The sequence below is a fragment of the Euleptes europaea genome, chromosome 1, assembly GCF_029931775.1.
Source record: "Euleptes europaea isolate rEulEur1 chromosome 1, rEulEur1.hap1, whole genome shotgun sequence".
NCBI lineage: Eukaryota > Metazoa > Chordata > Lepidosauria > Squamata > Sphaerodactylidae > Euleptes > Euleptes europaea.
The window spans coordinates 15,629,356-15,652,113 of record NC_079312.1 but is presented as its reverse complement, the minus strand read 5'-3'; the positions used below and the strand labels follow the sequence as shown (position 1 = coordinate 15,652,113).

The 22,758-nt window shown below is 46.0% G+C and overlaps 1 protein-coding gene across 1 annotated transcript in view; it reads left to right on the top strand.

Moving 5' to 3' along the window:
* LOC130492557 (E3 ubiquitin-protein ligase TRIM7-like) overlaps positions 1-21,874 on the top strand; it is a 45,984-nt gene extending 24,110 nt beyond the window's left edge. Inside the window, exon 7 of the mRNA XM_056866317.1 lies at positions 21,360-21,874. Within this exon, the coding sequence (XP_056722295.1) occupies positions 21,360-21,874 (515 nt within the window). The remainder of the gene's footprint in view (positions 1-21,359) is intronic.
* Positions 21,875-22,758: the final 884 nt, after the last annotated feature.

The window sequence follows — 22,758 nt, the reverse complement described above, 5'->3', positions numbered from 1 at the left end:
CAAGCTCTGCCCAGCAATCCTGAGAGATTTGATGCATACAATGCTGTTCTGGGCCGTGAGGGATTCACAGCAGGCCGCCATTTCTGGGAAGTCCTTGTGGGAAGTGAGGGAGAATGGAGTTTGGGGGTGGCCAGAAAGTCTGTGAGGAGGAAGGGAGAGTTATTATTTAGTCCTGAGGGAGGGATCTGGGCTGTGGGGAAGTGGGAGAGACACTACAGGGCTGTCCCTGACCGGGGAGCCCAAGAGGATCCGGGTCTGCCTGAACTACGCTGGGGGCCGAGTGGCCTTTTTGGACGCTGACCGAGGATCCCTGATCTACGAGTTCTCCGGAGCCCCCTTCCGTGGAGAGACCCTCCTGCCCTTCTTTCGGGTGTGTGGAAAAGCCCATCTTAAAGTCTCTCCTTAAGTCCCTTCTCTTCACACCAGGAGCACCAAATGAGGCCTCTCTGGGCTCCCAGACACCAAAACTGACTGGAGTAAAAAGGGAGACATTTTCCCAACATTCCCTTTTTAAAATTTTTATCTCATTTCTTAAAGCAACAGTGACACAATTCAGTTTATAAAGAATAACCTGCTTGTTGTCCAGGAGAGCTGTGTGAATAGTCCGTGTCCCCCCCCCACCACCACCACCACCCCTGCCATTCTCCTCCGGCCTCCATTCCTCACAAGCACAAGAGGAACAACCAAAGACCGTGGAGAGGAAGAAAGAGGCCATTACAAGTTTAAGTTAATATTCTGGCCTTTCTCTTTTCTGTGCTTCAATGGGAAGCAGCACCTGTGAGGAAATTGCCTCTCCCTGTCAAGGCTGCTCCATTCATCGCAGTTGTGGTTCAGTTATACTACTGGTTGCAAAGATGTTGTTGCTCTTGTGATAACGTTATGTTACCTTGAAAACTGGGCTGCCTTGAATTTTTTATTGGGGGGGGGGAGGGTATATTGTGACAGCCGGACAACCACAAGGGTGCTTTCATTTATTGGCTTGAGCCCTCCCCAGCGCTCCAGTTGGAAGGAAATTCAGGAGGGGGGGTTGCACAACCAGGGTCCTGCTGGGTTAAAGGTTTCTAATTCCTGTTTTTTGTGTCTCTCTTCAAATCATTACGAATCCTTTTCATCCACACAGATGTGTCTCTCTGTCTTTCTCCTTTAATTGGGTTTCCAACAAACTGGGTGCTCATACTTTGTTCTCACCACAACCCTGCGAGGGAAGTTGGGCCAAGAGCGACTGAGCTTCATTGCTGGGGTTGCCAACTGTGGCCTGGGAAATTCCTGGAGGTTTTGGGTGCAGAGCTGGGGAGGGTGGGGTTTGGGCAGGAGAGGGACCTGAGGGGGGCATAATGCCATAGAGTCCATCCTCTGAAGCAGCCAGTCTCTCCAGGGGAGCCAGTTTCCGTCATCTGCACCTGTAATTCACCTGGAGGCTGGCAACCCTATAGCTGAGTAGGAATTTGAACCCAGGCCTCATCAGTTCAAGTCTACCACACTGCACTTCAAAGCACTGTGTTTACAATCATACTAATGTGTCATCTACACTTCAGGAAGATCTGGGGATAAAGGGACTAAACAAGGCTTGGGGGGGGGATCATCCCACCCCCGCATGCTCTGCTGGCCCCTGAACAGCCACCCGGTCAATCTAATGCACCACCACCTTTACCTGCCTGATTCACATGGTGGTGAAGAGGGGATATGGTGGCTCCCCTCCCTCCCCTGCCTGCCCCCTCCCACTTGCAGTGCTGCTGCCTCCACCTGCCTGGTTTAGGGGTCCCATGGCATAGGGGTAAAAGCGGCTCCCTTTCCTCCTCCTCCCTGCCTGCCTGCCCATAGAGCTGGGCGGTGGGGATGGTGGAGCTGCAACTCGACCTACCTACCTGCCAGGCTCACGTAGTGGTGGCAAGAGTGGGTGAGGGTGGCAGACCTTCTCCTCTTCCCCTGCCTGCCTGGCTCACGTCTCCACTGCTCCTTCTCCAAACTGACAACCGAGATCTCATAACGTATTTCACAAGATCTCCATGTTTTTCTGAAAATGTTAGATTTGTAATTTTTTTTCTTTTTGGGATTTTTTTTGCAATCCTGGGATGTTTCTATGGGCTGGTAGGAGTCCTTCTCCTAAGTGTACCTGGCCCCACTTTCTGGGGTATGTGATACACACGGGTGCCAGATTCAGAATGAGATATATGATCCTGTCCCACCTCCAAAGAAGAGGGGGGACAGCGGGAATCCAGGGTCCCTCCTTTTCCCCAACCGCTGGAGGGAAGGGAGAGGAGGAGCTGGAGATGCCCACTTCCATCGTTGACTAGAGATTTGTTGTACTCACAATGTTTAATGGTAGTTTAAATACTGAATGAGCAGTTCCACCTCCTGTCGGAAGACGTATGCAATATCTGATGGAGCAACAAAAAGTGCAATCGTCCTTTTTGTGAACTGTACCCAAAATCAGATTTATGACAAGTGTCCCTTTCCTACAGGAGCAACTCTGAAAAACATACCCCCCTTTTTTCATACTGAAAATAGCTTTAGTAATTTCTCTGCCGTTATTCCTTCCATGCAGTCCTAGGTTTGGCTTATTACAGAGGGACTTCATGTATACCCTGCCTTTCTCCCCAGCGTGGACCAAACGTGGCTGACATCGCTGTCCAGTCTTCCATTTTATCCTCACAATAAGTGTCCTGTGAATTGGAGGAGGCTGAGTGTGTGTGTGTGTGACTTCCGTCAGCCTCCAAGTATCAGAGGCAGAATGAGAATTTGAACCTGGGTCTCTTAGATCCTAGATCTGCTTTAACCACTACAAAATACTGGCTCTGAACCTTCAAGGACTTTCTTTACCCCCCCCCCTCATCTTGTCTCTGCTGCCTTTTTCCCAAAGGTGGACCCACAGCAGTTTATATCACCCCCCTGCCTTCCATTTTATCCTCACAACAACCACAGTCCTGAGAAGGAGGTTAGGGTGAGGGTGTCTGACTGGCCCAATGCCAACAAACAAGCTTCCATGGTGGGGTTAGGATTGGAACCCGGGCCTCATAGATTCTAAGACCCTCTAACCACTATACCACACTGGCTCTGATAAGTGAGGGAAGTTAACCCCTCTTTGTTTTGTAACGGAGGGGATATTTCCCACCCTCCCTGTCTGTGCTGCTTCCCATCTTCCTGCCTTCTCATGGTTAAACCTTTGATTCCATTGCAAAGACCAGAGTCTCTGGACCTAATCTGGGCCAGGATTTTCCGATTCCCTTCATTTTGGGCTCTACAAGTCCCATCAAAATCCAGAAGCTGGTGACCAGTTCTGAGGCCCCCTGCTTTATTTTCTGATGGACCGATGCAGAGGGGTTTGAAGGGCAGGATCGAAGAGTTTCTGTGGGGTCTGGGAGCAGAAAGGAAGTTAATGGAGGGGTCAAAGGAGAAACGTCCCTTGTTCAGAATGAAGAGAGAGGTGGGGGGTTTTGGCAGTGGAGAGCCGGATAGGAGGGAGGTGGCTTGAGGGGGACATTGAAAGACCAGAGCGAGAGCAGAGCAGGTTGCAAGGAGAGAGGTGACCACAGCAGGACCCACACTTTGGGGGAAGGGGAAATGCCGGGGGGTTTGTAATGTAAAGGAAGGAGCCTGGCAAGAAGTTGAAGATGGGGAAAGCAAAGGAGAGAGAAGAGGCAAAGACGAAGCCAAGGCCTTGTCCTCCTTCAACATGGACGGATGAGGATGTTGCCATTGAATGGGGAGGGGGTGGAATGAGGGCTCTGGGCTGGCACCCATATGCGCAGGACTCTTCAGTATTCTGGCTTTTATTTTTGTCTAAATTTACACTGAATTCCTGCTCATGTGCAATTTCCTTGCCTTGATGCTCTGGGGAGGCCTTTCGTCCACCCACTAATGGAGGCCTTTTTAAAAAGTTGGTACCAGTTCAACATAGTTTAAAACAAAAATTAAAATATTTATATCCCCTGCCTATTGCAACAATGTACTTGTTCCCAGATTTATTTTTTAAAAGCAACTCTCTAGCCCTTTTTCACAGTGGGTAGCCATGTTAGTGTTTCTGCAGTAGTAAAAAAGGGCAAGAGTCCAGTAGCACGTTAAAGACTTAACAAAAATATTTTCTGGTAGGGTATGAGCTTTTGTGAGCCACAGCTACCAGAAAATATTTTTGTTAGTCTTTAAGGTGCTACTGGACTCTTGCCCTTTTCTACTCTAGCCCTTTTTGTTTCAGTTATAAAGAGCAATGTGCAGCCAGTCCCATTCCCCTAGATGGCTAGGCATCTCAAATGCTGGCAGTGGCCTGGTCTTCTTTGGATCATAATTTTAATGATTTCCCTGATTTCATTTTTTAAAAGTAGTCCTTCTCATGCCAGAGTTATAAGGCTCAATATGCAGCCAATACTGTTCCTCTTATAACTCCACAATGAAAAGAGCAAGAGTGAGTTTTAAAAATGGGTGAACTAGTCATTGCCATAATAGGTCATTGCAATGGTGCGTCAACAATTTTTTAAAAAATTATAGCTAGAGAGGTCAAAAGCTGGAATTAGCCTGGTCTTCTCTGGACCTTTGAGAGGTCACTGCCCTATGTTAAGGAACCAAACAAACAAACCCACAGAAGACATTTTTGCCTGTCACAAGGGGATGGTTCAGTCTAGTTTCCTCCCTGACGGGCTCTTTTTGTGAGTGCCGGGTGTTTAATGTACAGCAGTGGTTGTCAACCAGCATTCTGTGCATCTTGGTTGAGGCAGAACTAGTCTAAGAGGGATTTGGGATTTTCAGAACAATTATTCCTTTTCAATTGCTAATGAAATAATTATTTCTGTTGTTTTCTAAAGCTATAGCAATAAAGGAATATTACTGTAATATTCATGTCCTTATAACCTACCATAAACAAGCAATTGTAATAAACAGAATGCCTGCAAGTGCAAACATATCAATGTCTTTCTCAGAAAAGGTGTTTTTAAAAAAATTCTGTCCTGGTCGGACCCAGGTTCTTTGATAAGAGCCCTTGGTGGGACCGAAGGTAGGAAAAGTTGAGGCTCAGTGATTTACAGGGAAGTATTCAGAGACAGGCAACAGCGTTACCTGCAGGCTGTCCAGGAAAAGCTCTTCCACTGCTGAATGACTGACGCAGGATAGCAACACCAGGTACTTGGTATTATTATTTTATTTACATTATTTTATGGTTCGCCAGTTTCACTGAGAGTCAAGGCCGATGACATAGTGTAAAAACCAATGCAATTGACAGGATGAGAATCCTAAGAAGCCTTGTCATTATCATTTTGTTTTTGGCATTGGCAACCCCATAGCTTTCAAGGCAAGGGATGTTCAGAGATGGTTTGCCATTGCCTGCCTCTGGGTCAAGTCCCTGGTACTCTTTCGGAGGTCTCCCTTCCAAACATAAGGAGTCTGACACCTTAACCGTCTCTCCATGTAATCCTAGGACTGCAGAGTCTATTTAAACAATGCAGAAGAGGGTATTAGGGTGAAGCCCGCCTGTTCACCCACTCCAAGTTCAATATGGGCAGGTCCCTGCTTTGCACAGCTCCTCCTCCTCCAAGGTCAGAAGGGTGGATACCTGCCTGTGTGGAAGGCTTAGAGATTGTGCACGTGCAACGAAAAGACTGGCTGTACCAGAAAAGTAGCAGCTCAAGGAGCAGCTCAGGTAATAATCTCAGCCCTTTCTTTGCTGTGCTGCTTTTCTGTCTGTGTGGACTTTTCTTGAAGAGGGGGGAGCTTTTGGAAACGGGACTCACCCTCTCTCACTGTCTGGAGTGGTGCAGCCCATCCCGCCCCCTCTTGCGGATCTGGCGTCCGCATCCAGATGCCGGTTTGCAGGGAAAACGCGTGTGCTGCTGCTGCTGTGGGAAGCACTCTGGCGTAGACAAGGGCAGAGAGGCGGGGTCGCACCCCAACGATCGGACCTTTTCTTCCCTCTTTTTATTTATTTATTTTTTTAGTCAGCTTCGCGGGGGAAATTGGAGAGTTTCTGCCACTTCCCCCCAGTAAGAGGGGTCGGGGATTTGCACCTGGGTGTTGATTTGGAAATGGGCAGATGATGCACGAGGTTGCTCCCCTCGGCAAAGCTGCTCCTCTCCGCTTCCTTCCAACTTTCCCAGGGCAATGGTCTGCTGCTTGGGGAAATCTTCCCAGGCTCATTTCGCGGAGAGACCCCCGCATCTCCCCACCCCCAGCCCGGCAGGGAAACCCTCTTGCTAGTCTCAGGGTGCCCGGCTTGTGCAACAGACCATCCTGTGCCACCAGGTGGGCGTGCGCGCCACTGGTTGGATGCCAGCCTCCTTGCCTGCAGGGGGGGGGGTCATCTGGGGCAGCTGCCTGCTGGGGGCTTGGTCGGCTAATTTTTTTTTTATATAAATATTTTTATTGGTTTTCATATTTAATGGGGATACAGAAAAAAGAAAAAGGGGGAAAAAACTTTTGATTAAACAATATTTGACATTAACAGAAGAAAAGGGGAAAAAAGTATTGGTAAAACAAAATGCATAGTCCTCCCCCTTGTAAAGCTCAATATTACACTCAAAAACAAAAGACAAAAACATGATACATTTGATCATTCACTTAACTTTCACCTATCTTCTAGTTTTGTTTCGTTTTGTTTTTTTGTTACTTTTTAGTTTTAATATATTCATAAAAGGCGTTCCATTTATCTTTGTTTGGTCTTTGAATGTCTTTTTGTAATGTTTCTGTTAAATGTGCCATAGTTACATACTCGTAGGTTTTATCTATCCAAGTTTCAAGTTTTGGTGTTTTATCCGTTTTCCACACCGACGCTAGAACTGTTCTCGCCGCTGTGATTAGGTATTTTAGTATAATCTGTTGATCGTTGCTGTATTTGTCTGATATTTTACTCAAGAGGAATAGTTTTGGATCATATGTTATAGATTGACCGATGATAGCTTCTAAGTTCTTGTGTATTTTCTTCCAGAATTTTTGGATTAGAGTACATGTCCACCAACAGTGAAAAAAGGTGCCTCTAACTTTGCTGCATTTCCAACACAGACCAGATGTCGAACTATTCATATTCTGTATATCGCTCGGTGTAATGTACCATCTGTGTAGCATTTTCAGCCAGTTTTCCTGGATCCCTTGGCAAAGAGTGAATTTAAGATTTCGGCGAAATAGCTGTTCCCAGTCATCAGTTGTTATAATCTCATTAAGATTTTCCATCCATTTAATTTGACAAGACTTGATTTGTTCCTCTTCTGTGACATATTTCAGCAATAACTTATATATTTTACCTAATAGATGTTCTGTTGGCTTACTTATCATCTGTTCGAATTCTGTTTTTCCTTTTATTACTCCCCGTGTCCAACAGTCCTGTTTGCATCTTGAAATTAGTTGATGGTATGTTAGCCAGGGCATCTGCGGGTAGTCGGCTTGTAACTCTAATAAGGTTTTGAAAGTTCCATCTGTTTTTATCAGGTCCTGATATTTTATTGTCCCATATTTCTTTCTGTCTGTTATAGAACCGTAGACATTAAGAGGTGCCATCAGTAGTGACCCTTCGAAGCTTAGTCTTAGTTTTGTTTTCCGCCAAACTGCCACCATATTTTCTACCGTTGGATGTCCTTCCATTTCTTCTAACCTTTTCTTCCAATTTTTTCCCCACAGTAGGTAGTGCGCACCACTTTGTAGACTTGCCAACTCTAGTTTAATGATCCTGTCATTCGTCTGCATAATCCAATCTTTGACCCATACCAAGGTTGCCGCTTGATGATATATGATTAAATTTGGAAGTGACAATCCCCCTCTTTTTTTTTCATCAGTCATAATTTTAAATTTTATACGGGGACGTTTTTTGTCCCATACAAATCTATTGATTTTTTGTTGCCAAGATTTTAGAATCTTATCTGATATTTTAATGGGGATTGTTTGAAATAAGAAGTTAAATTTTGGAAGTATATTCATTTTAACTATGGCTATTCTGCCCAGCCAAGAAACCTTCAGCTTGGTCCAAATTTGAAGGTCACGTTCAATTTTGCTCCAAACCGTTTGATAGTTGTGTATAAATAAGTCTTGATTTTTTTTTGGAAAGGTTATTCCCAGGTATTTTATTGGTTTTGTTGATATTGTACAACCTGAGATATTCGCTATTTCTGACTCCTCTTTTCCGGGTAGATGTTCTAAAAAGATTTTGGTTTTAGTTTTGTTGAGTTTATAACCTGCCAATCCTCCATATATTTGAATGTCATTCATAAGTTCTTTGACACTTGATTCTGGTTGCGTGATTGTTAACAATACATCATCTGCGTAGGCCCTTATTTTAAATTCTTCTCCTTGTACACGTAGCCCAGTTATTTTCTGATTCAATCTGATCTTGTTTGCTAATACTTCTAGTGTTAGGTTAAATAACAATGGGGACAGTGGGCATCCTTGCCTAGTTCCTTTTTCTATTTTTATCTCTTTTGTCAAATTGCCATTTATTATAAGCTTCGCCTGTTGTTCTGTATATATACTAGATATCCACAGTGATAAATTACCTTCTTTACTGATGCTATAAATTACCTGTTTCATGAAATTCCACGAGATGTTATCGAAGGCTTTCTCTGCGTCAACAAAAATAAATGCCGTTTTTTCTTTTCTGTGTTTTACAAGTTCTCTTGCGTTAATCAAAAATCTGATATTGTCTGCCATGTGTCGTTTAGGTATGAAGCCTGTTTGATCGGGATTAATCAGCGTGTCTGCTTCAGCTAGTAATCTCTGTGCAATTATTGATGTAAATATTTTATAATCCGTGTTGAGTAAAGAAATTGGTCTATATGAGGAGGGTAATGTTGGATCTGTCCCTTCTTTAGGAATAAGTGTTATATATGCCTCTTTCCAAGTATTTGGCACCTTTTTATTCTTGTATATTTCATTCATTACTTTCACTAATGTTGGGGCCACTTCTTCTGTAAACAGTTTATAATACATAGCTGTAAGACCGTCCGGCCCAGGAGTCTTTCCGCTCTTTAGTTTTTTAATTGCCTGCTTTACTTCTTCTATTGTAATTTCTTGATTTAAGAAGGCTATATCTTCCTTAGAGAGATAATTTAGATGATTCTGTTGAATATAGCTTTTTATCTCCTCCGTTTGCTCATTTTGTATCTTCTTTTTATAAAGATCTTTAAAATATTCTAGAAAACACTGAGCTATTTCCTCTTCTTTATGTGTTATCTGTCCTTTTATTTTCGCTGCAGTTATTGTCCTTCTCTGTTTTTCTGTTTTAATCATGGTTGCCAGGTATTTGCCTGGCTTATTTGCATGAGCAAAGTGCCTCTGTTTTATAAATTTTAATTTTTTTGCCATCTCATCCGTAAAAAGCATATCAATTTCATGTCTTATCTTTTTGAGTTCCTTTAAAACTTTTTTGCTATTGGTTTGTTGATGTTTTTTTTCTAGCTGCACAAGATTTATTTGGAGATCTGTCAAACGCTTTTCCCTTTCTTTTTTATTTTTTGAGTTGATTGAAATAAAAATACCTCTCATGTAGGCCTTCGAGCAATCCCAGATCGTTGCTTGGCTCATTCCTGGTGTTTCATTTCTCAGCAAAAATTCCTTAAGTTCTTCGCGGCCCCTATCAAGATCTATCTTCTTGTTAAAGAGAGTATCATTTAATCTCCACCTGAATGTTGCCTTTTTCTGTCTTTGCCATTTTATTGCTATCGGATTATGATCTGAAAGAATCCGAGGTAATATTTTAACATATTCTAAATTTTTCACCAAGGTGGTCGAGATCCAACACATATCGATTCTTGAGAAGGTCCTATGCCTATCCGAATAGAATGTATATTCTTTGACTTTTGGATTTTTAATTCTCCATATATCCTGCAAGTTAAGACGTAGCATATCCTGTTTTACACTTTTTGGTAATTTGCCACTTTTTTGGTTTTTGGATCTGTCCAGTTTAGCGTCTAAAACTCCATTCATGTCCCCGATAATTATGATCTCATACTCCAGTTGTTCTTCTAATGTTGTAAATAGCTCTGTGTAAAATTGTTCTTTTGATGTCAATGGAGCGTATATGGAGGTTAATATTTTTATCTCTCCTGTTGGGAGTTGTAGTTTGAGTGTTAGCTGTCTACCTTTTGTATCTTTCATGACTTCCAAGACTTTAATGGTAGGATCCCTGATATATATTGCTATGCCCCTTTTTTTTTCAGATGCTGCAGATGTATACACTGTTCCAAGTCGCTTATTATTTAGCAGATAATTGTATTTTCTTTTTATATGAGTTTCTTGAAGACATATTATATTTGCTTTCTGTTTGTAAAGCATATGAAAAGTCTTCTTTCTTTTCTGTGTCGTGTTCAGGCCATTTATATTTATGGATATTATTTCTAGGCCTTCCATCATGTTGTTTTTTATTTGTATGCTGCTGCCTCACCCATCAGGCCTTCTTGGTCTACCACAGAGTTCTTATTCGTATTCCGTGGTGAGCTAGATCTGCCAGCTCTATCACCTTTTTCTTTATTCCTCATTTTAAGTTCTTCTTCTAGATCATAAGCTTCTTCTGTAGTTCTTATCAGTATTCGACCAGAGGGGAGTTGGACACTTAGAAAATACGGTCCAACCCATCTATACCTGATATCCCGTTCACGCAATAACCTACGTAAAGAGTCAAACTCCCGTCTTTTTTTCCTTACTGAAAACGGCAAATCCGGGAAGATCTGTATTTCTTTTCCTTTGTACCTTAATGGTTCTTCTCTTTGCTTATTCAATATGTCCTCTTTTATTCGTTTGTCCATGAATTTTACCAATATTTCTCTTGGTAGTTTTTTTAAAGTTGCATATTTCGAGTTGACCCTGTAGATTTCTCTAATGTCTATGGCTTCTTCTTCAATCTCAAGGTACGTGGCAAGCAGCTGGGTCATATCTTCTTCCAGGCTTTCTTGGGGCATGTCTTCTGGGATTTTTTGGAAGCGGAGGTTGTTCTCTCTCACTTGCATTTCTGTTGTGGCTAGTCTGTTTTCCGTTTCATCTTTCCAAGTATTGTGCTCTAGTTGTGTTCTTTCTGTCTTTGTTTGTCTTTCTTTAATTCTTTTTATATCTTCTCTATTGTCCAGTATTTCCTTAGTGTTCTCCTCTATTTTTTGTTTAATATCTTGAAATCCTGTGACCAGTTCTTGTTTAACTGTCTTCATTTCCATCTGTACCGTAAGCACATCTGTTCTGACTGAGTTGCATTCTTTAGTCAGCCTTTCTAGTTCTTTATTTACCTTATCCATTTTATTGTTTATTTGATCCACTTTTGCCTCTAATCTTTGTTCCGTTCCTGTTAGTTGGGTTGCTAACGCCGTCAGTTGAATAGCCAGTTTTTCCATTGCTTTTTCCATATTAACTTGTGCCTTGCTAGATCTCTTTTGTTGTAAGTGGTAGCTTGTAGTTTCTTCCTCACTGTCAGTTTCTTCCTCCTTCTCCTCTTCTTCTAGATTTTTCCTTAAGATCGGCTTGCTGGTTTTATCTGTTTTTCTATTTTTCTTCATTAAGTTATATCTGTATATTTTCCTTCTGGTTTGTAACTCTGTGTATGTACCAGACATACACTGGTGCTAAATATATTAATTTGTATTTTTTAGTAAGTATTAGCTGGTCTTAGTTATTTTTTTATATCAAATCACTTAGGTTAGTTATCAAGTCTCTTATAATAATTATGGCAATCAATTCAGTGTAGCCAGTTTAGTTTTTACACCATAGAAAAAAAATATATCTATATAAATATGTATATATAATTCATATACAATCAATTTCTACCCTTTTAAATTATTCACCACTTTGGTTAAATAAATCAATATCATAGGCACACTCAGTTTCCTCAATCACTTATATTTAGGTTCCTTATTTACGTTCCTTATTTCCCTGGAACTGTATTAAGCACATCAGAAGTTGCAAAGGTACTTGGGAGTTGTAGTTTCAGGTGCAGTTCTCGTTTTTTTTTTCTTTCTACTGCCTCTGCTGCTAGAGGCTTCCACCAGCCAGCCGCCACAATATGCTGCCCCCGCACCGCCGTCTCTTTTCACGCTGCCGGGTCCCCTTGCGAGTCAGCACCGCTTCCTCACACCAGCCGTCGCTCTTCTTCAGACAGCCGGCCTCCGAGGCCTCTTTTCCTCCTCTCCCGTCAGCGCCGCCGCCCTCTTGCGTCGTCAGCCTCCTCGCGAGTCGGGAGTCAGCGCCGCTGTCTTTTCTCACCGCCGGGTCTCCTCACGAGTCAGCGCCTCTTCCTCACTCTGCCAGCCACCGAAGTCGTGTCTCTTTCTCCTCGCCCTTTAGCGCCGCCGCCCACTCGCACCGCCGGCTTCCAGGTCCCGATGTCTCCTCACGAGTCGGCGCCGGTTTTTCTCAGCAGGCTGGTTTCTCGGGGAAGTAAAAAAAAAGTTAGTGGTGTTCTTATCAACTTAATATCCTATATGTCTGTATATAAGCCAAAAGTTATTGACAAAGGGGGGAAGGGAAAGGGGAAAAAGAAAGGGGGGAAAAAAGAGTGGGGGGGGTAGTCGGTTGGGAGGTCGGAGCTATACAGGACTTGCCTGAGGTTGCCTGCTGGTACGTCCAGAAACCCTTTTTGGGGAAGCGACGGTCCTCCTCTCTCTTGAGAGTTGGGTTCTTCGAGAAAATCTTCTGACCCAGGGCTAAAGTAGGAATTATTAGCCACAATGCAGGTATTCTTCACGCCCGCTCCTGTAAGGTGCGGTCACTCCGCCATCTTGCCCAACCGGATCTTAGGTCGGCTAATTTTTAAGTTGATAATTTTGTATGGCCCGCGAATGAAGTTATAAATATCCAAATGGCCCTTGGCAGAAAAAAGGTTCTGCCGTGGAGTCCAAGCTCTGAAGCAGCCATTGTCCCCACTTGGGAGCCTCTTTTGGGGTTGGGGAGAGGGACAAATTTGTGCACAGTCCAGATACAGTGACTTCCTTTTTTTTTTTAGCCCCACTGTCTGCACAATCAGACCCCACAAAAGTATGAGCGGGAGGGAATCGCTCTCCCTGCCTGCTTCTGCCCGCTCTGACCACCAGCTGGTCAGTGGGCAGCCCGGTTAATTGGCAGGGAATTGCCACCACAACTGGGCAGTTGGGAACCCTATCTGCAGAACAGTTGTAATTTGGGGAGATCTCCAGCGCCCACCTGGAGGCAGTGGCAACCCTATAGCTGAGTAGGAATTTGAACCCAGGCCTCATCAGTTCAAGTCCACCACACTGCACTTCAACACACTGGCTGTCAGTGTTTGCAATCATACTAATGTGTCATCTACGCTTCAGAAAGATCTGGTGATAAAGGGGGCCCATGAGACTTGTGAGGGGGCATCATCCCATCCCCACTTGCCCTGTTGGCCACTGAACAGCCACCCTGTCAATCTAATGTGCCACCATGTCATCCTGCTGATTCACGTGGTGGTGAGGAGGAAATGGTGGCTCCCCTTCCCTCTCCCCCTGCCTGCCCTTCCCACTTGCAGTGCCGCTGCCTCCACCTGCCTGGTTTATGGGGCCATGGCATATCCTCCTCCCTACCTGCCCATGATGCCGGGGGTGGGGGGTGGCACCAGCTGCAACTCTACCACCCACCTGCCAGGCTCACGTGGTGGCAAGGGTGGGTGAGGGTGGCAGGCGTGGATCTCTGTAAAGCCCCACCGCCCGTGTCCGTGGGACTCCTGGCAAGGCGGGCGGAGGGGGGTTTAGTTTAGATCCACGCTGCCAGGCTTGCTGTCAGCAGTTTGCTTTTGAATAAGTAGATCCCTATAAGATCCAAATACAATCCTCCTATGATTAACCTATTGTGAAAGCCAACCTGGAAATAACATACTCACATACTCATAAATATTACAAGAAGATATAACAAATATTCAACAAATATTCAAAAGCAAACTGCGGACAGCAACAAGGGATCAATGACTGATGACGCTTTTGGCAAAAATGGGACTTTATACAGTATCCGGAACGACCGTCTCAATTGATCTGTGGATTTCTTTTCTCCTTTGGACGTCACCCATCTGATCGTAGTGGTGATCTCCGGCTGCTGATATCCTCCCGCGGAATTTTGGACATCCTACTGGACTTTTCTTTCATTTCTATATCTCATGGTGGGGGTTGGGGTTGTTGGGGTCTTTGTATAATTAAGTGATTTAGATTTGTATAATTAAGTGATTTAGATCTCACAGTAAGTTATAGGTTAGGTATGGGAGTTTAATGCACAGACGTGGTTGTCAACCAGCAGGCTGTGCAGCTCTGGTGAGATGCAGAACTTGTCTAGGTGGGATCTGGGGTTTTCAGAACAACTACTGCTTTTCAGTTGCTAATGGAAAATTATTTCTGTTGTGTTCTAAAGCCATAGCAATAAAGCAATATAACTGCAATATTCATGTCCTTAAAACTTACCATAAGCAGTGTAATAAACAGAATGCCTGCAAGTACAGACACAGAAATGTCTTTCTCAGAAAAGATGTTTTAAAAAAATTCCATCCTGGTGGGACCCAGGTTCTTTCATAAGGGTAATTAGTGGGACCGAAGGTAGGAAAGGTTGAGACACACTCAGCTACAGGAAAGTATTCAGAGACAGGCAACGGCCTTACCTGCAGGCTGCCCAGGAAAAGCTCTTCCACTACTGAATGAATAAACTCGTGATTAGACTTATTGCTGAGTCACTGAGGCAGGACAGCAATGCCAGGTACTTAGTGTTATTTTATTTAATGATCCATCTTTCTCACTGAGACTCAAGGCAGATTACACAGTGGAAACCAATGCAATTGACAGGATGAGGATCGTAACAAGCCATAGAATTTTTTTTTTAATTGCCTTTGGCAAACTCACAGGGTTTTCCAGACGAGAGATGTTCAGAGGTGGTTTGCCATTTCCTGCCTCTGCATCATGCCCCTGGTATTCCTTGGTGGTCTCTCATCCAAACTCTTGCCAGGCTCAATGTTGAGAGTGTGTGACTGGCCCAAGGTCACCCAGCAAGTTTCCATGGCAGAGTGGGGATTCAAACCTGGGTTTTCCAGATCCCAGTCCAGCACCTTAACCACCACACCATGCCGTCTCTCCATGTAATCCTAGGTTTCTCTGGATAGCGAATTGGGCCAGACTTAAGCCGGAAGAGTTAATTACCGAGTCCCTGGAAGTTCTAGTGTACCATAGGAAGCTCAGGAAAGACTCATCAAAATTCCCTATAAGATTTTGAAAGAGAGTATTATCATCCAGCGCTATTCGTGCGTTAAAGTCACCAGCCATAAGAACTGGAATAGTTGGATGGTTGTTTTTGATGTAATCAAATAGTTCTCCTAGACGGGCCCAGTTTCGTGCAGTGTTACTTGATCTAGCGGGAGGAATATAAACAGAATAAAATAAGCAGGAAAGAAGTCAGGTTTACTCTAGCTGCTAGCACCAACTCATCAGTCAAAAGAAAGTCAGTTGAGCTTATGCTTAAAGAAGTGGAAATAAAGCAAGCTCTAGTAGGCTGATCACGTACCTGACCCTGGCTTCCTCCGAGGGGTCTCTCCTTGATCCTTCATGAAACTGGACACTTGGAGCAGGAAATGGGGTAGCTTCATGCTGGACCCGTCGAAGGATACCTTCAGATCCCTGGCAGTAGGGCGCTTGGGTGGGGGTGCCTCCCTACAGACGGGTGGTTCCGCGGCAGGTAGGGAGCTGGCTCGGGGTTGCTGCGAGGGCTGTCGGAGCTCTCTCACTACCCCCAAAACTGCAGTCAAATCTCTCTGCAGAGCGCTCAGCTGCGCCTGTAGGTCCCGGTTCTGTAGGCTCAATGTCTGGTTCTGTTCCCGTAGCAGGATAGTTTCCTCCGTGGCGATGGTGGCTAGGGTGGTCGGAGCGTGGATAATCAAGGGTCCTTCCAACCATTCTCTAGGCACGATCTCTCGGTTCTGCTCTTTCCCGTCACCGTACCAGGTGGTTAGCGGCCCCCGGTAGAAACCGCCACACGGGTCCGACGCTGCCCGTTCGTTGGCTAGTCCTGCACGAGGGCGGCCCATATTATGCTCTCCATCAATTTACCTGGATCAGATGTTATGCTAACTGGCCTCTAATTTCCTGGGTCCCCCCTGGAGCCCTTTTTATAGATGGGTTTTACATTAGCCATTTCCCAATACTTTGGTACTGAGGCTGATCTTAGGGACATTTGAACCAATGCGGGTGGTCCACATCAGACTACTCAGAATGAAAACCCTCTTCCTGACGGCCGTCACCTCGGCCCGTCGCGTGTCAGAACTGAAGTCACTTTCCATAAGTCAGGATCTGTGTATATTCCACAAGGACAGAGTGGTCCTCCGAACAGACCCGTCATTCACCCCTAAGGTTCGATCACAATTCCATCAAGCTCAAGAAATCAACCTTCCTTCTTTCTGCCCCAATCCTTCCAACTCCAAGGAACGCAGTTGGCATACCTTGGACTTGCACAGAGCTCTCCACATATACATATCAAGGACAGCTTCCATCCGAAAGACCGAATACCTATTTATTTCCATAGCACTACCTAACAAGGGTATGCCAATGTCTCGCCAGTCCATCAGCACGACTATCCGCAGGTGCATCACCAAGGCATACATTGCAAGCGGGCTTCAGGCCCCATTAGACATCATGGCACACTCCCTCCGGAGTGCAGCAACCTCCGCAGCACTGTTCAAACAAGTATCAACGGAGGAAATATGCAGGGCAGCTACGTGGTCTAATCCGTCCACTTTCATTAAGCACTACCACATTAACACCTTAGCATCAGCAGAGGCCGCCTTCGGTAGGCGCGTATTGCAACACGTAGTTAAAGAAGATGACATCTAGGACACCCACCTGAAAGTGAAGGGGCTCTTGGGCATCCCAACGCTGCAAGGTGACCTTCCTTCAGAGCGGGAAAGGTACATTGTTTACTCACCGAGAAGGTCCTTTCTGCTCTGAAGTAGAAGGTCATGTTGCCCACCCATGAGGAGTCATCTTCTCAGGGTGGCTGACTAATTTGAACCAACATTCATCAGCCAATGTGAACCTCAAGCAAGATAATCACAGCTGCACAAGACAAACACAGTTGCAATAAAGGGGGCACCTTGTCCTTCCTACTGTTGTGTTGATGTTCAACCAGTTCATTGTGTTGTTCAATCTGTTGTTATGGTTTTTGTTATCATGTTCCTGTTTTTTCCTTGTCTCTAATGAGCTCGTATTAGATTAACTGGAAGTGTGTGGGCGTTCCTCGCCCCAAGACAGGAAATAGTTTAATTTTAGTCCTGCCTCTCCAAGCAATGGGACGAGAAACACCCAATGCTGCAAGATGACCTTCTGCTTCAGAGCGGAAAGGACCTTCTCGGTGAGTAAACAATGTACTTTTCTGACTGGACTTTAGATAGGGCCAGATGTGTTTTATTATGCTTTAGGCTACTTAGATTGGGGTCGCCAACCTTTTTGAGCCTGTGGCCATCTTTGGAATTCTTACACAGCATGGTGAGGGCAGCCACAAATGGGATGCCACAAAATAGCTGCTGCCGGAGGTGGAGCCAGTCACAAAATGGCTGCTGCAGCATTCCTTCAGTTACACAGTGAAGATCCTTGTGCTGTGGTGATAGTTGCTGCCCAAGCAGCATTTTTGAAAAGCTGCACAGCCAGTCAGAAGCCTGGCTTGGCAAAAGTCCCACCTTTCACGGGCCACCTTGTAAAATACCTTGTAAAACCAGGAAAGGTATTGGCACAAGGGTCTGCTGCTCACGTTTGTTTCTTTTGCTTCTTCAGACACTTTGGATTCTGGACTTCATCTGCAGAAAGGTAAATTTTTCTTCATACACGGCTAAATTATTTCTTAACTAAAAAGCTTCTCCTTACAATTTGTGTTCTTCTACTTGGTGTTTTTCTAGAGATAACATTATTGGATGCTCTTGTTTTGTTCCTCAAACATCTCTCCCTCCCTGCCTCAGCCAGTTCCTTCTTTTTCTGTGGAGGTCAGACAGGGTGAAAGAGAAGGTGGACTCTGAGGGGATGAACTGCCTCCTTTTGCCTACCTGCCGCCATATGGAAATGCAGGGAGAACAGTTGCTGGGCATCAGCTTTGGAGGGCCTTTCAGAATCCTCCCCAAGAGAGGCACAGATCGGGTTGATGTTTGGGAGAAGAACGGAAACTACGTGCCTGTCACTCACAAGCCTCCTGTTCAACTTGGTCTGCTGCCTCCCCAGCTGTCACTCGGATGCACACTTCTGGGCAGGAAGAGGCTGTCTCCTGAGTTTAAAATAAAGTAAATTCCAGAGGGAGCAGGGAATGCCGGCAATCCTCCTTACGATACACTCCCGGGGCTGGGCATGACCCAGCCTCTCACCCAGAGTGTTTGTGCCCCCTTTTATTAAGATAGGAGCCACCACGGTGGTCACAGACCCGTGTTTGTGCCATGGGCAGGGAGAGGTCCACATGGGTAGGTGGAGGTCCATTTGCATGTGGCCCAAAGCAACACCATATAATGTCTTTTAGTTTTCGCACAGTGGCAAATTGGGGCCTGGACCTGCTGACATATAGTGTGCAGGATGGGGGTGTGCGCAGCTTGTACTGATTGGGCAAGCTCCTTGTACTGGAGGGATCGTCTTGTGGCCCTTTCTTACATGCCCAGGGTAGTGCCAATTGCCACTTTGGCATCAGGAAGAAATTTTCCTCTGGGCCATATTGGCTAGGGGTCCCGGAGGTTTTTCGCCTTCCTCTGGGCATAGAGCAGGGGTCACCAGCTGGAGGGAATTTCCCTGCTTGGAGTGGGAATTGGGCTGGGGTGGCCCTCAGGAGGACCCTTGTTCCTTGCTTGGCTGCAGCGGGTGGCCTGGGCATTAGGTGGATCCATTTTGGGGGGAAGCCTATGAGCCTACCTCTTGTGTTGATAACTCGCTTAAGGAGTCTTCGGAACTGAGCCATGTCTGGGCAGGTCTGGCTCAGGGACGGCTGGCTGGTGCTCACCACTGGGTGACACAGGGTGTGCCGTTCCGTGGTCCCCCCCACTCAGTGGGCACTCTGGTGAAGACTGGGCTGGCACGGTCCCTCACGGGGGCTGATGCTACACTGGCTGGCAGGCGGGTCACCTGTTGTTGGATCCAACTCCTTGTTGCCCGGGTGCTCCTAACCCTGGTGGGGGAAGTCGCTTAGGCACGGGTGACTGGATCAAATTGAAGTGGTTTGGTGCTTCTGGAACACATGGGGAGTCCCTGTTACCGCACAGGCAGCAAAAAGTATGGCAGCATGGATTGCCAGACGTCATCAGGGTGGAAATGACCGGGGCAAAACAAAAGGCAGCACTCTGCGGGCAGCAGCAGTGTGGGATCTGCAGGCCCAAACAAGGCGGTAGCCAAGGGTGAGCACTTGTGGCTGGACATGCTGGAAAGGCAGACCTGGCAGGGTGCCCGGAAAAAGTTGACCATGCCTAGGTGGAAGACCATGCCTAGGTGGAAGGCAATGCTGGCTACTGGTAGGGCGGCGGAAGCCCTTGGGGGTGATGTCATTCACCTCGTGGACCAGTGGAGTCGCTTGGGGGCCTGGTTTGGCCCAGATGGTGTGCACCTGTCCTTGTGGGGCATGGATATTTGGTTGCAGGACGTCCTGCACAGACTACGGGTCTGGTTGCAACATTAGGCGTTGGCGGGAGTCGTCCAGAAGCTCACACCCTTCTGGCCTCCTCTTCTGGCAGTTTGGCCATGGTGCCCGGATCCTGTTTGGGGGAAAGCTGGCCTGCGTGCCCCCTTTTCCCATGCTGGGGACCCCAATAAGGAGCTTTGGAGGAGGCCTGGATTTGGACATGCCCAGTCAGGGGCCGAAGGGATGGACTCCTTCCAGGTGGAGGAGAAAGTTACTACCTTGCTGGATCAGGGGTATGCTGTAGACATAGTTTATCTAGATTTCAGTAAGGCTTTTGATAAGGTTCCACATAGTATTCTAGTTGACAAATTGGGAAAATGTGGGTTAGATGCTATTATTGTTAGATGGATCTGCCACTGGTTGACAGATCGTACCCAAAGAGTGCTAGTTAATGGTTCCTCGTCCACTTGGAGAGAAGTGACTAGTGGAGTTCCTCAGGGATCTGAGCTGGGCCCTGTGTTGTTCAACATCTTTATAAATGATTTGGATGAAGGAATAGAGGGGATGCTTATTAAATTTGCAGATGATACTAAATTGGGAGGGGTAGCAAATACGGTAGAAGACAGAGCAAGGATACAGGATGATCTGGACAGGCTGAAGAACTGGGCTAAAGCTAATAAAATGTAAAGTTCCACATTTAGGTAGGAGAAATCAAATGCATAATTATAGGATGGGGGAGACTTGTCTTAGCAGTAGTGTGTGCAAAAAGGATGGGGTCTTAGTAGACCAAACACTGAACATGAGTCAGCAGTGTGATGCTGTAACTAAAAAGGCAAATGCAGTCTTGTGCTGCATCAACAGAAGTATAGTGTCTAGATCTCGCGAAGTGATGGTATCCCTTTACTCTGCTCTGGTTAGACCTCAACGAGAGTACTGTGTTCAGTTTTGGGCACCACAATTTAAGAAAGATGTAGACAAGCTGGAACGTGTCCAGAGAAGGGAAACAAAGATGGTGAGGGGGTCTGGAGACCCAGTCCTATGAGGAAAGGTTGAAGGAGCTGGGTATGTTTAGCCTGAAGAGAAGACTGAGAGGGGATATGATAACCATGTTCAAGTACTTGAAGGGCTGTCATAGAGAGGAGGGTGCCGAGTTGTTTTCTGTTGCTCAAGAAGGCCTGACCAGAAACAACGGGTTGAAATTAAATCAAAAGAGTTTCCGTCTAGACATTAGGAAGAATTTTCTAACAGAGCGGTTCCTCAGTGGAACAGGCTTTTTCAGGAGGTGGTAAGCTCTCCTTCCCTGGAGGTTTTTAAGAAGAGGTTAGATGGCCATCTGTCAGCAATGCTGATTCTGTGACCTTAGGCAGATGATGAGAGGGAGGACATCTTGGCCATCTTCTGGTCACTAGGGGTGTGGAGGGGGGAGGTAGTTGTGAGTTTTCTGCATTGTGCAGGGGGTTGGACTTGATGGTCCTGGTGGTCCCTTCCAACTCTATGATTCTATGACTACACAGTGGCTGCCGTCCAAGTGGGTCCTGGACGCTGCCATCTCAGGCTGCTCCCAGCAGGGTGCTGGGTGCAGGGTACATCAGCTGGCATCGGGTCACCTCATGTCAGGATCCTACCTCCATGCTTGCCAATGCCTAATGCTGTAACCAATAAAGTTGTGGCCTGTTTCAATCCAACCATGTTTGTACTTGTCATTTGTGTACTGCTTAACTTGCACTCACATGATTTGGGGTTCGGACAACACTGGGTGTTATGGGCTGGGGTGGGTGACCCCTGGTAGGAGGGGCTGGACCTCTGGATCCCATGCTCGGCCTGGGTCCGCAAATGCTTCTCTTCTTGTTTCCTTGTTTTCCCCCCAACAGCAAATGTGACTCTGGATTCAGACACAGCTCATCCCCGACTCGTCCTGTCCGAAGATCGGAAAAGCGTGAGATGGGGAGAAAAAGCTCAAACCCTGCCCGACAATCCTGAGAGATTTGACCAATATAGTGCTGTTCTGGGCCGTGAGGGATTCACAGCAGGCCGCCATTTCTGGGAAGTCCTTGTGGGAAGTGAGGGAGGATGGATTGTGGGGGTGGTCAGAACGACTGTGAGGAGGAAGGGAGGGGTCCTCTTTTGTCCTGAGGAAGGGATCTGGACTGTGGGGAAGTGGGGAGGATACTACAAGGCTGCCTTAAAAGACCACGGCCCTCCCTTGTTCCTGAGGGGGGAATTGAAGAGGATCCGAGTCTGCCTGAACTACTCTGGGGGCCGAGTGGCCTTTTTCGACGCTGACCGAGCAGCCCTGATCTACGAGTTCTCCGGAGCCTCCTTCTCTGGAGAGACCCTCCTGCCCTTGTTTTGGGTGTATCAAAAGGGCTACCTCAAACTCTCTTAAGACTGTCTCTTCACAGCAGGATCATCGATAAGGTCTCTGCGGGCTCCCAACCACCAAAACTGGGGTAAAATGGAGACATTTCTCCTGCATTTCCCAACATTCCCTTTTTTCCCTTTGTTTCTCATTTCTGAAAGCAACAGTAATACATTTCACCTCAGAAAGCGCTCCGAGGAAGCAGGAAGTATTTGAATGCCTGCCTCTTGACACGCTGCTTTGTGATTGGTTGTGAGAGAAAGCAGTCGTCTGTGTCCAGTGCTTTGCTATCTGCATGGAGATTTCAGCTGGGCTGAGCTCAGGTTAGAGGGAAGAGTCGAGTTAAGAGAGGGATGGGAAGACCCAGACGTTGCGAGGGTTGTCAGCGAGCTCGTGTCTAATGGATGGAAAACACTTGCAGAACTCCAAGGAACAACCGAGTCAGACGGGGCGAATGTGGGTCCAAGTTCCCATGCAAAAACGACCTATGTCAGCCTCAGGCTGTTGGGAGGTTTTTCTCCCTCAGAAATCCCATTGGAGTGCCCCTCCTGAAGGGCAAGGAGGATGCTATCAAGGTTGCTATGTTCCTAGCACTTGGGTTTCAGTCATGGTAGATGTGAGGGTTGTACAGATATTATGTTAATGATAAAATTATGTTGATTTGAAAACTGTGCTGTCTTGAATTGTTGGGTTTTTGGGGGGGGGGATTTCATAAGTGCCAGATAAGGCACAAGGATGCTTTCATTTGTTGACTTGAACTGTCCCCAGCTCTCCAGTTGTATAAAGAAAATCAGGAGGGGGATTTCTGTAACCAGGGTTCTGCTGGGTTAAGCTTCTATTAAAATTTCTCTTTTGTCTCTCTGTGTGTTTGTGCCACTCTTCAGATGAGTATAAGCTTCTGAAATGAAGCA